Source organism: Urocampus carinirostris, chromosome 3 (assembly GCF_059441175.1).
Source record: "Urocampus carinirostris isolate Australia breed hairy pipefish chromosome 3, RoL_Ucar_1.0, whole genome shotgun sequence".
In the NCBI taxonomy this organism is placed as follows: Eukaryota; Metazoa; Chordata; class Actinopteri; order Syngnathiformes; family Syngnathidae; genus Urocampus; species Urocampus carinirostris.
Window position 1 is genome coordinate 29,452,181 of NC_142351.1, and position 13,563 is coordinate 29,465,743.

Genomic DNA, 13,563 nt, shown 5'->3' on the forward strand with positions numbered 1-13,563 from the left:
TATGAATACATACAAATACCTGGGCACTACATCTGACAGCGTGCTGAAGTTCTCTTCGAATGTTGAAGAGATCCTCAAGAAATGCCAACAAAGACTATATCTGCTCAGGAAACGAAAATCTTTCGTGGTCAGTATTAACATCCTCACCACCTTCTACTACTCCTTCATTGAGAGTGTGATTACCTTCACCTTCTTGGTTCCACTCCATCAGTATGCAGAATAGAAACCGCCTGTTGAACATTGCAAAAGTCTGCTCCAGAATAATAGGCCAGCCTCTAAGAGATGCCTGAACTCACAGCCCCCCGCCCCCTAGTGTTCAGTAGTGTTCTGCCCATGCATCATTCACGGCAGTGCACGAACTAATTTTTATTAGTACTTTTTGTACTTTTTATACATATTATTCACTTTTAAACATTTTATTCAGTCCTATTTATTGTATGGACTTCAGCACTTTATGGCTGAACATTGGATTATTGTATGTATGTGGGTGGGTGTTGTATGCTAATCTGTGTGCCTTTTAATTGCCCCTTGGGGACAAATAAAGTGTTTTGATTGATTGATTGATTAATTGATTGTGTCAAAATAATGTTGGAGCAGAAGCCTTATGCAGTCATTAGATGGGTCAAGCTAATAATTAAGCTTGTTATTTTTATAGCTTACATCATGACTGTTTTTGTTGTTGTTATTGCTAATATTAGTATCATTATCAGCTATATAACTATTCTTATTGATATTGTAGAACGTTGTTATTGTTATTCTATTGCAGTCACCATTATATTATGCATATTCATCACAATCTAAATCTGTATTTATAAACAAAACAATAAGGTGAATAAATGTGCTATGGTTTTTGTGAAAACTAAAAAACTAAATACATCGAGATACAATCACATAGAGATAACTTTTAATCAGAAAACAAAATAGACATATGCGCACAACTCATAGTTCGGGCAGACAAGTGGAATTTTGATGCTGGAGGTTTCTCGTCTTTTTAATGCACAGATCAGGACACTTAGCAATGGGTGGCCACACACACTACAGTCAGTTTTCACAATAAGCATGAACATTAGTGTTATTATCATAGATACTCTTATTATACAATATACTGAAAATATACGGAGACAGCAATAGTGATGAACAAAATGCTCAGTCCAAAAATGTAAACGTTAGGTATATTGGAGATTACTTTTTTCCCTCTTTCAATAAGTATGAATAATGTGTCTTCAAGTGTCTGCACTGTGACTGACAAATTGGTGGAAATTAACTAGAATATACTCCAATTTCCCTGCGGAACTGAACCAAAAAAATGTACTTAGAAAATGGTTGCATTCTAGCATTTTTATAATATTATTTACAATAAGCATGAATGTTGTACCTGTTTTCAATCCCATGTTGTAACAATGACAATGAAGGCATATTCTATTCTATTCTATTCTATGGGAAAAAAGTATTGTTCCAGATCACAGCAATGCTGTATGCTGTCATCTGATGGTGCTAATCTACTGTATAAAAGACATTGTTTGCGATTGAAGATGACAGCAAAAAGTCCTGAAATATTGACTATTACTTGATGCTAAATTAATTATACCGACTGACTATTATTGTCTCTCTCTTTAGCTTTTTTTGGTATGACTTGAGTAAATGTCATTGCTGTAGTTTTCATGAAATATTCAGATAAACGTACTTGTCTCAGATCACACATGCCAGTGGCAACTTTACAGCTGCCACCGGCAGTTGAGCTACCGTAAGGGACTCTTTGCAAAATGATTTAACATTTAGATATAAGTAAATGTCAAAGCAATTAATGCCTAAACTTGCTCCTTTTTGGGGTCTCCAACCCAATTGAATATCCCCTGGGAGTGGTAAAAGGTACATAATGAAATGGCAAATCATCACATGCGTAAATAAAAGCAAACCTGCAAGCATTTAAAGGAATTAGGATAATAATTAAACTCTCATTGCAACAAGAGTATATTTTTACTTGCTCTATAAGTGTACAAAAAATTGTGTGCGAGATGATCTTGGTTTCTTCGTGCAAATCCAGTTTGCTTATATGAATTTTTCCTCAAAATAGATTCCGCTAGTGCCTGCAACAGAGGAGCCAAACATAAATAATAAAGCGTTAGCAATGTATATGGAAGCTGTGTAAAATGTGGCTGAAATGAGTGGACCTATCAATTACATATTGAAATACAATAATATTGTACACAACTGTTTTGCAGGTGTACAGTCATACCTCTATATACGAGCACGTCTAGACAAGATAATTTTGATAAACGTGATTTATCTGGAACAAAAACTTGCTGGACATACAAGGGAAAATCCAAGTTACGAGAATTTCCAGAGGCTACCACTAGAGTCCGCTCACGGCCAGCATCAGCTCGTCCCAGTTAGCACATGTGCCTTGTACTATCAGACGCCCAATGCCGCGCACTTCGGTATATTCTGCAGCAAGTCCGTTTTTATCACATTGCATCCCTTTTTGTGACCATAGCTATGAGTTCTGGAAAGGAAAGCGGTGAAGTGTTTCCGAGGAAAATAAGAATGATAGCAAGTATAGATAACAAAACCACAGAAAGGTTTGTGCAGTGTTTCGCTTCATTAAAATAAAATAAAAAATTTGCTGTAAAAAAATGCGTGTACGTTCATTTACAACTACAGCAACTTTAATTTTAACTGTACAGTAAGTGCTCTTCCAGCATAAACCTAACTTACGTTAGCAACCGCCGACTCCCCTACAAGGGAAGTACTAGTAATAAACTTTTTTTTCATTTCATTTCATTAATATCAACTTATCTTTCTTATTACTGTATGTTTACGATCAATTACTATCATTAAATGTGTTTTTAGTCGTCAGGAATGTGTTTTATAGGTATTTAGGGTAAACTTGGATGCTTTTGGAGGCTGGGAACGGATCAGTTTTCAATTATTTAGTTACGGCAAAATTTGCTTACTACACGAGCAATTAGAGATACGAACACGATCCTGGAAAAAAATAGGCTCATATATAAAGGTATCACTGTATTTTTAAAGCAAAAACCACAATAGATACCATATGATAACGAGCAACATTACATAGTCTGGTTCAAATCATATGAATCTGAAGATTCTCACTAGCAGTAAGTCCACTTGTGTTATCGATGTTTAGTTTGTAAAAATAAGACTTATCTGCAATTGCTGGAAGTATTTGCAAAACCAATGCCAATGCTTTAGATTCCAAACTATTTATAGTACAGAAGGTAAAACTGCTGTTTAAATAAACATTACCGTGTCTAAAAACTCATTTATTTTATGTGCAAGCCATTATTATAAGGCTAGCAGACTCACCAGCTGCTCAACCTTTGAAAGGTTGTCATTGGAAACCAGAAAGGAAATCTTTCTTGATCATCTCTGGTGTTAAGGTCACATCACACCTGCATGCAGATAGTTATGTTAAGATTACAGTTGGTTTAAAAATCAACGACTGATTTCACAAATTTCCCGAATCGATCGTTAGTGTGCTTACCTTTTATCCATACATCCGGAGAGATAATCAGGGGGTTGGGTGAAAGCAGCAGGTGATGTGACTGGAAAGATGTCTTTATTATAGTCTGCTGAACTGGAGGACATACACAAATACATACAGTTATTGATACAGCACAGCTGGACCATATGTTTTTGAACAGATGTTTCCAATCGATCTCCTTTATCTGAAAGGACATCTGAAAGCAGTGGTTGTAGGGAAGAATATACTACTATCACCAGAGAGCACTTTGATCAATGTCTCATCTCAATAAGAGTGTTTTCCTGTCTGCTTCTTTAAAAACTTGTCGACTAAGAAGCTAAGTTCTTTCAGTTCAGTTAATTTTGGTTTTGTTTTTTGAGAGGGGGAGACTATTTTTTTCTAAATTTCTTTTTTTAAGTAGCAGAAAATTAAGACCGTATGTTTACTGTAACGTATTGTGGTGAAGATAGGTCAGTATCTATTTAGTCCGGTTGTCAAACTTGTTTTAGTTCATGGGCCACATGATAGAAAACCATGGGAGCAGGACTATTCAATCAATGGCATAGAAAGTGTGCTTTAGGTTTAGGCCTGGGATCTTTTGGAAGCTCACGATTAAATTACAATTATTATTATTAATATTAAAACCATTAGAGAGGGTTTTTTTTCCCCGCAGTATTTTTCCTTCAGTAAACTGTAATCTCTTTGAGTGATTATCAATTGTATATTTGTAAAAAAAAAACAAGCACATTTGGAATTGTTTACAAAACGGTTTATTTAACTCAGGGATCATGATAGACTGAAAAGTTTGTTAAATAGCTCAAAAAATAAATTCAAGGGCAAATAATTTGAATGACTCATTTAATGATTTAAAAGTCCTTTTCCATTTTTTTACTGAAAATGTTAACCTTATATTGGGAACTTTGCTGTTATATTTGATATGGTCATGGAAAGGAGCCACAGCTTTTTTAAACTTTTACAAAGACACACAGGTTCTCTGTTTTAATTTTGTGTTTTTTAATCGAGGTGTTACCTGATGATTTTCAATCACTGTAGATAAAATGGAGGTTTTGTAGCAAATGCTGCAGGTAAGAGACATACAGGCACCAGAAGTGAGTGCAATCAAGGTAAGCCATGTTTATTTAGCTTAAACAGCAAATCCGACTTCTATTTTAGGAAAACTAACATCAGGATAGGTGTTCTCTGATCAATGGTAGTCAGCAAAAACAGCTACAGTAGGGGGTTTGCCTTTGGAGTGGTGGCTAGCTTTTGCGACATCCGATGGACTTTATTTTTGCTGCAGGTATGTGTTTGACGTGATGAGGCTTGTTTTCCTATCGAGCTTCTCTTTGCAATGTAACGTGGACCAGAATAAATCAGTTGGTGGGTCTGATCCTGGCCCCTAAGCCGTATGTTTGACACCTTGATCTAATGCATTCATCTCTACAGGAATAAAAACTGAAATGAATGTTGCTTTACATGCAGTATTTGAAATTTTACCAGTAGCATTAAGACAGTGTAGTTCCAAAAGGTTAAAAATAGAAGCTGGCCGCCACCCTTACATTGTTTTACCGTTTACTTTGAATGTAAACGAAATTATTTGAAGTACAGTAAGCTATGTCTACTTGACCAGTTGTTTACTGCTGATTGTAATTTTACGATATTGTTTACTGTTTATTTTTGATGCACTTCAAGTGTAGGATAAATCTGTTGCAATAAATATTACCAGGTTCTATAACACAACTACTTGTCTGTTCTTTATTCAACTGACTCGTTCAATGCTCATAACATTTGTAATTTTTGGGTCATACAACAACTTTTTTTTAAAGTAATGGAAATAGTTACTTTCTCAGGTAACTAGTGACTTTTGCCATGAAGTAATTCAGTTACTAGCTCAGTTACTTTTTGAAAGAAGTAGTGAATAACTACAACTGACTAAATTTTGAGGGTAATACGTCCAACATTGATCATCGTACACTGCTCAAAGTGCTTCACAAAGACTTACATTCAGCCATTCAATCTTTCTTTCTGTCATGCAAAGTCTACCAGTTCCCTGTAGCTCTAGTCTTTTCCTCAAAGACACTTTGCACTTAGAACCCTAGGCTTGAAAGACAAACACTTAACAACTAATCCACACTGCCCTTCAGCCGAGTGGTTCATTCCAAAGCCAATAATTCCAGGAGCGGTTAATTATTTGCCTAATGTGACTATAATCGCTGTTGAGCACTTGTGTTTAGGCTTGGCATATTAAGAGCAGAAAAGGTGGAATTTGTCTTTCAAAATTCTAATGTCATGATTTCAAAGACAAATATTATCAGCACAACCTTAAAAAAAAGTTTCTCTTTACTTATGCAGTGATCCCTCAAAAAAATGTGTTTTCACGGCTTTGCTACTTCCCAAATTTCCATGGTGTTCTGCATTCTGATTGACTACACAGTAGTTATTGGTCATAAATTAATAAATATTTACAGTATACAGTATTTTTATTAGTTAAACGCTTGGGCCTTTAAGAAAAAAAATGTTCTTTGATTTCAATGCATTGTAGAGTATTTATCTGTATAACAATCATGAAAAAAATATGTTTCTGGGGCCGGATCTAGACTTTATGTTCTGAGGGGGGCCAAAACAGTAAAAGAATGTTAATTCCAAACTTTTAGCTTGGTTTTTCTGTATTCCGCTTTATCATTCAGTAACCTACTTTACATATTATAATCACAAATGACAAGGGATATTTTCTGAACTCAACACATTTATTCACAAACAATGGGGAAACAAAGATTTTCATGTTTGGCATTGAATGCGTCAACTGGTTTATTTTAACTTTGAAGTGCACACCTGAACCAACTCACCACGCTGTACAAACTTAACACCTTCCTCTAGCAGGCGGATAGAGCTTTTGGTTTGCATTGACTTAAACGAAAATCATAACTTTCAATAGAAACAACTTGGAGACTCTCTTTGTTTTTTAACTTACTCATGAAATTCAAGGCAGGGCGAATTAAGACATCCAACGGGCCAGATTTGGCCCGTGGGCTGTATGTTCAGAATAAATACTGTACACCGAATGGTTTACAAATTTGTTGGCATACAAAAAGTGAAAAAATGCCAAATGATCCCCGTTGTAAGACGTACGCTACTGACGAGTTTGACAGTGTCATCATAGATGGCGAAACACCATCTTTAACTGTCTTTTGACAAGACAACACACACTTGAGAATTTCCAGACTCTTCCAAGTGGGGGACAAGTCACAAAGTGCTGCCACAACAAGCTTATTCCATAGGTTACACCAAAATGTGTTGTTTACTTTTTTTCTTAATCAGAAAAATAAACTGAAATATATTTCTGTATGTTTGTTAAACGTGTCAAAACTATAAAGTTTGCCACTTTATCCAATTGAATTGTGTGAACTTAGTATAACATGAACTAAATTTTCTACGAGAAATGTAGCTGAGTATTTGTAATGTTTAGCGTTATGAAACGTTAATACTCAATTCAGCCTTAATTGAAAGTGAAACATATTTGAAATAATTTGTCTTTAGGATCTTAACTCTGGTGTCAGGGATGGATGAAGTTACAAAAAGTAGTAGAAAAACTGTACATAATGGTAGTGAGGGCTTGGGAAGTTGTATGAGGTCAGATGCATTGTTCTAAAAACATCCTTACAGTTTGCGTTTGTCAATTTTCTGCAAGCTCTTTTGTACAATTATTTTGAAAAGTGCTTCTTACGCTTTTCCATGTGACACCATTGGTAATGTAAAAGGATGAAGTGCCCAAAACAGAGAAGAGGGAATGAGCTTAATAGAAATATCAAAATGTTCTCTAGAATATTTTTCAATGTTTTAAGATAATTAATTCACATAAATATTTACTAAAACATAGGTTGTTATGTATTTCACAGATTTTTTTTTAGGGGTTAGTTTGCAGCATCCCGCATGATGACAAAAACCAAGAGCAAAAACGATTTAAATCAAATATCATGGATGTTGGTTATAAGAGGAACGCTTGCTTAGGAAAAATGCAAAAAGCTCTTTCTGTCCAGACGACAGAGCCCCATACAAAACAATGTTTTGGTAAAACCTTGTTTATAGCCATTTACTTTAAAATTAAGTGTTAAATTAACTCTTAGCGTGATTTTTGGTAAGACGCTTGCATCATTTCTCTTGCCGCTGAAGAGAGAGTTGAAAACAAGGAATTGTATCACAGAAATCATATTAAATACTACACAAAGATCTTAAAGGACGAACATGGAAGTGAACAAGAAGTTGCCAAAAATTGATTTGGGGAACATATATATTGGTCCCAAGATCCATGTGGGTATTACCAGAATGCCCAAATGTATTCTATGTTATATCAATAGTATGTGACAATGCTTTTGTTTTTACCTGAAAACTATGTACCGCGTTCCCTCGCCATATTGCAGTTAAGCTTTTGTGTCCTTCTTGAATTACAGATTATGTTCTGTTAATTAGTTTTAAATGCAATGCAGAATTTCAGAACACTCAAAACCAATTGGATAACAGACATCTCATTTCTTAGTTCTGATTGAAATTATCTCAATGAATTGTTTACATTGTTTACAACTGTTGCATCCACTATATATGACTAGCATTTTTTTTCATGGCGCAGTGAGTTAAACTTAAATGTCCTGGAGAAATCAACCGATACAATAGAGGCGTTTTTGAGCAAGTAGAGTGGGGCGTCAGTCTATGATTCTTCTTTGTACTACAACTCCACATTTCTTTGCGGCATAAAAATATCCCTGATGAGGAAAACTGCACATGTGCAGTACAGCGCACAAGTTATCTATTTCCTTGTGCCCCCTCCCCTCTTGTTTTTATTTATTTTTTTATATTAGTTTAATGGCATGGTCCTGTCAATTTGGCTAAATTACAGCAATAGAACAATGCTATATTTTGAAAATGATGCTTGTGAATCTTGTATTATTCAACCCTGTTAGAGGCTGAGTTACCTACCCATGCAGGATGTTGCTGGTCAGAGCAGCTTGTCGTGACACGCATGTTGCAGTCACCAAATCAAAATTGTCCCATGTCTTCAATCCTGTGGTCGCTCCCTAGCTCAAAGAAAGGAAGCTTAGCGGTGATATATTCAAGATGGTCTCACTAAATTGGCTTAAGAAAGAAAAACATATAAGCGATCCACTTACTTTTGAGCCTTGAGTCTGCATCTGTGCGGTTTGCGACGCCATAGGAGTTGTGTTGCCCTCAGGGGATGAATAACTGCACATTGAGTGCAAAAATAACACAATATGCAAAAAAAAAAAATCAATAGGAAGGTCCATATCACGAAAGATTGATATTGTAATGGCAGTCTAGAAGAAATTGTTTACCGTGGCACAGGGCAGAGATGAAAGTCAGCATCACTTTCGAGGTACTTGGGGGTTGGCTTGTAGGCTTGGAGGCCAGGAGCTGGGTTCTACACCACATAGAGGAAAAGTATTTTAAAAGATTTCAATACATATGAACTCACCAAAACAACCAAACACCAAACACCAGCCATCAATAATCAAAGATTAACAAAAAAAGCCCTTACAAAGATTCTGAGTGGATGTGCCTGAATGGGTCGAAGGAGAGTGCTTGGAAAAGTAAAGTTTAGATCACTTGCATCTTGTTCATCTTCCTCCCCTGATATCGGTGACTGGGAGCCCGTTTCCTGGGTTGGGAGAAGGAATATGAATTAACAATACATTGTCAATGCAATAATCATGGGTGAGAGAGACTGAATTTTTTGTGCACAACTTTACCGGATCTCCAGTACGAAGCGGTCGAGCTAAAGTAGTTGGAATGAAGGCATTAAAGGCTTCCCAGGCTGACATGGGCTGGTAGTCCATCAGCTTGTAGTACTGAGGAACCTAAATAACAGATGATAATAATGATGATGATGATGATGATGATAATCATAAGTTTAGGTACCACCTTCATTTTCAAGATTTTCCCTTATAGGTCATTGGTTGTTTGGATCAGAAATTTTAGTTGAATATATCATATAACAGAAAAAAACAGTGATATTTGTGAAGTGAAATGAAGCTTATAGAGTGGCTGGCTTAGAAAAATCTCAGATAAGCAGTGGCAAAGGTTGGTGAGAACTGTTAAACTCAACCCACAGACCAGCTCCAAAGACCTACAATGTGAAATTTCTGCTGATGGTGTCGTAGTGCATCATTCAACTATTCAACACACATTGAGCAAGGATATGTTTTATAAGAGAGTAAAGCGACGGAAGCATTTTCTGACCACATGCCACAAACAGAATCACATGAAGTGCGATGGAGCATTATTGGACAGGCCAGCAATTTGGAAGGTGAACTGGACTGATGATACTAAAATTGATTTATTTGGACACAAACCCTGGGCAGTATGCATGACAGAAGAAGAACACAACACTCCCAAAACAAACACTTGCTACCCACAGTAACACTTTTTGGTGGTTCCATCATGCTTTGGGATTGTGTACTGGTCATTGTGTTAAAGTTGTAGGTCATATGATTCCTGTCGATATCAGCAGATACTTATGAGAATGTTAAAGAATCAGTGACAAAGTTAAATTTAAGACGGGGCTGGATACTTCAACAAGACAACAAGCCTAAACACTGCTCAAATAGTCACCGATTTAATAGGCATGCAGGCAGAGGAACAAGTACAACATTCTGAAATGGCCATCTCAGTTCCCAGTCTTGAATATTATTGAAAATCTGTGGCGTGCGAAAAAGCACGCAGTCCATGATCAGAAGCCATCAAGCCTGACTGAACTGAAGATCATTTGTAAAAGTCAAAAAATACCTTCAAACAGAAGCCAAACCCTTATTGGAAGCTATAGAGAGCATTTAAAGGCTTTTATTTCTGCAAAAGGTGGATTTATTAAATATTGATGTAATTTTTCTGTCGGAGTACCCAAGCTTATGCACCTGGCCAGTTTTTTTGAGTAATTATTGCAATTTCTGTCAACCCTATAAACTTAATTTCACTTTCAAATATCACCATGCTTTTCTGCCAAATTATATATTTAGATGAAATTGATTAACCGAACAACCAATGATTTACAAAGGAACATCTTGAAAATGATCAGGGGTGCCAAAACTTTTTCATACGACTGTAAATTACAGTAAAAAATATACACATTTATTTACAATTTCAGTGAGAACATATATGGTCATGCAGATGTGAGAGATACTTAGATAAGCAGTAACAGAACATACTTGGAGCTTGAAGGTGGGGACATGTGTTGTTACCCTCACATCGACGGCATCCACAGGCAAAGCAGAAAAGTCAAGAGCCTGTAAACGCAAAGTGGACATATTTTGCACAAAATAATGCAAAGCACTTTCCTATCTCTGTAGGGTATTAAAGTTGGGTCTTCCAAAAGATTTGGTGAATTTATAGAAAGAGAGAGATAGAGTGACCTGCAACCAAAAATAATTAGCCACAGCCTCTACCCCAAACATCGAGGGACATTTTTTGTGTGTACAATACAGTATCTGAAACATACACCTTCATCTTATCTGGTAACGGTCCTTTTAATGGTACTCACGTACATGCTGTCTGCACTATGTTTGTTAACTGCTCAAACAGACACCGCACAAAAAAAAAAAAAAAAAAAAAAAAAAAAAAACTTAAAACTCGTGCCAACACTACCTCATACGAATATAATGTTACTCATGTCTTGTTCTTGCACATGTCGACTGCACTACGTTTAATGCTCAAATTGCACAATGTCTGACCATTTCCTGTTTCATGCTGACTATTTTTGCACTATGATGACTTTGCACCAAATGCAATATTGCACAACCGTTACGATACCAACGTTATCACGACAACCCTGTATGTAACATCCCACATGCCGACATTTCTTGTGTAAATACCATGTAAATTATAACTATAGCCTTATCCCCCTTGTCTTATAACATTATCTTCTCTGTTCCTTTATCTTCTTGCTCATACCTCACTATGAATGTGTAAAACTGGAGTGTCATGCCCAATTTCGTTGTCACAATATGTTAGCCCATTTGTAACAATGACAATAAAGGTATATTCTATTCTATTCTATTCTATTTTAAGAATTTGACATAAAGTACGTCATTACACAACATTGGGAGTCATTTGAAAGAATGTCTGGAGACAATAGCCCTCTTTTACCAATTTAAATAAGTCATAAAACATTCAATAGAAAAGTTTACCCTAACTAAGATCAGTAAAAGTATGGAGTGTAAATCAAAGGGAACTAATCATCTGAAAAATAAGAAATGACCAGTTTGAGTTTGATGTAAAAAATACTTTGATGATTTTGTTTTGTATTAGTTTTTCTATTATACTGCTAAATCAACTTAAGATAAGTGTATTTATATACAGTGGGGCAAATAAGTATTTAGTCAACTTCATTTTGCAAGTTATCCTACTTCTAAAGATTGGAGATACTTGTATTTGTCAACATGGGTAAACCTAAACTGTGAGAGACGCAATGCGAAAAAATAAAATTTTAAATAATTTATTTCCAAATTCAGATGGGAAATACGCATTTGATCAACAAAAAACAAGCAAAATTTCTGGCAGTCAAGGAGGTCTAACTTATTCTAACAAGGTCTAACGAGGCTCCACCTGTTTTAATTGCACCTATTTTATCTTATGAATGGTATAAAATAAATAAGTAAAATTTCTCTTATTTTGAGTCTACTTATCAACTGACATGAAAGAAATTACTACATGAAGACACATCTGCAAACAGAGGACGTGAAACACAAAACTAAATCTATTTTAAGAAATATTGGATAAAATAAGATTGTTTAGTACAACTGCAACTGGCTGGCAACCAGTTCAGGGTGTCCCCGGCCCACTGCCTGAAGATACCTGGGATGGGCTCCAGCACCCCTGCAACCCGACTGCGGTGTAGATAATGGAGGAACGTTTAGTACAAAATGAACAATATGAATAAAAGAAATCCTCAAAAGTTCACTTTTATCTTGTGAAATGTATTTAAAAGAGAGTGTCAAAAGCAAAATGCTTCAACAGACGTGCACCATTTTGCAGGGTAAGAATATCCCCCAAAAATTACATGCCATCCCAATTAAAACCAGCACTAAATTTTACACCTGTTTAGATACCCCTATGTTGCATGTATGTGTTTTGTCTGAGTCATTGTATTCCCCACAAATAAGTAAGAAGTTTATTTCAAATGCAAAGAAAAAACTTAATAATATTTCTTGGGGCCAATAAATTCCTTGGAACAGTTGCTAAAGAATGTAAAATAGTATTCATTTATGATTTTATGTAAATGTATTTTATTATGTAACACCATTTTTCCTTCAGGGGAAAAAATCAGCTGATTATTCAAGGATTGTATGGCTAATGATGTGGCTGTTGCGTTAAAAAGTACCAACCAGCGGATCAGCTTCATCTGAGAAAAGGGGGAAAGACGACGCAAAGATTTTTTCCGGGGAAATCTTCATAATACATGCCTCCTCCTCTTCGACTGAAACAGATATAAAATGACAGATGTTAACTTCGCATCATGAAGCAATGTACGCAGCGCCTCAGAGACATGTTTGCGGTGCTTGGACGTTTGCTTCAAGGGAGCACTGAAGGGTTATAAGGACCTTTATTGGCCGAGAGCAAGCCTGCCGCAGCGTCTGGCAGGTTCCTCCAAAGGACAAGGGTGCGCTTCATTCGACACTGCATCACAACCTGTGAGGGAAACATAATGTAAGTTTAATCAAGCTAGTTGATACATTGGAGAGTTCCTTTACACACGACTTGTGGTTTAGAATAACTCGATGTTGTTTCAGCAGCCACGGGTACATTTTAAAGCAGGCGTGTCAAACATATGGCCCGCAGGCTGGATCCCGCCCATGAAACACGTATAATTCGCTGACACTTATCTTACACTAACTAAGGCATTCAGCATTCAAGTAAATCTTAACCAGACTGCTTCGATAACTTACAGTGGCATGGAAAAGTATTCGCCCTTCCCCCTTGCCACCTTAAATGGGCAGTTCATGCTAGAAAACCTTCCAACGTAGCAGATTTAAAACAATTTTGCAAAGAAAAGTAGGCCAAAATTTCTCCACAGCATT

At 36.2% G+C, this 13,563-nt stretch overlaps 1 protein-coding gene across 1 annotated transcript in view; it reads right to left on the reverse strand.

Annotated features, from left to right (window-relative positions):
- Positions 1-1,020: 1,020 nt before the first annotated feature.
- cfap221 (cilia and flagella associated protein 221) overlaps positions 1,021-13,563 on the reverse strand; it is a 31,300-nt gene continuing 18,757 nt past the window's right edge. The window contains exons 16-26 of the mRNA XM_088329935.1: positions 13,087-13,174; positions 12,871-12,962; positions 10,696-10,773; positions 9,244-9,351; positions 9,033-9,152; positions 8,830-8,915; positions 8,647-8,719; positions 8,456-8,553; positions 3,506-3,598; positions 3,328-3,413; positions 1,021-2,087 (exon numbers count right to left, since the gene is read on the reverse strand). Of these exons, the coding sequence (XP_088186061.1) occupies positions 3,353-3,413; positions 3,506-3,598; positions 8,456-8,553; positions 8,647-8,719; positions 8,830-8,915; positions 9,033-9,152; positions 9,244-9,351; positions 10,696-10,773; positions 12,871-12,962; positions 13,087-13,174 (897 nt within the window). The 3' untranslated portion in view covers positions 1,021-2,087; positions 3,328-3,352. The remainder of the gene's footprint in view (positions 2,088-3,327; positions 3,414-3,505; positions 3,599-8,455; positions 8,554-8,646; positions 8,720-8,829; positions 8,916-9,032; positions 9,153-9,243; positions 9,352-10,695; positions 10,774-12,870; positions 12,963-13,086; positions 13,175-13,563) is intronic.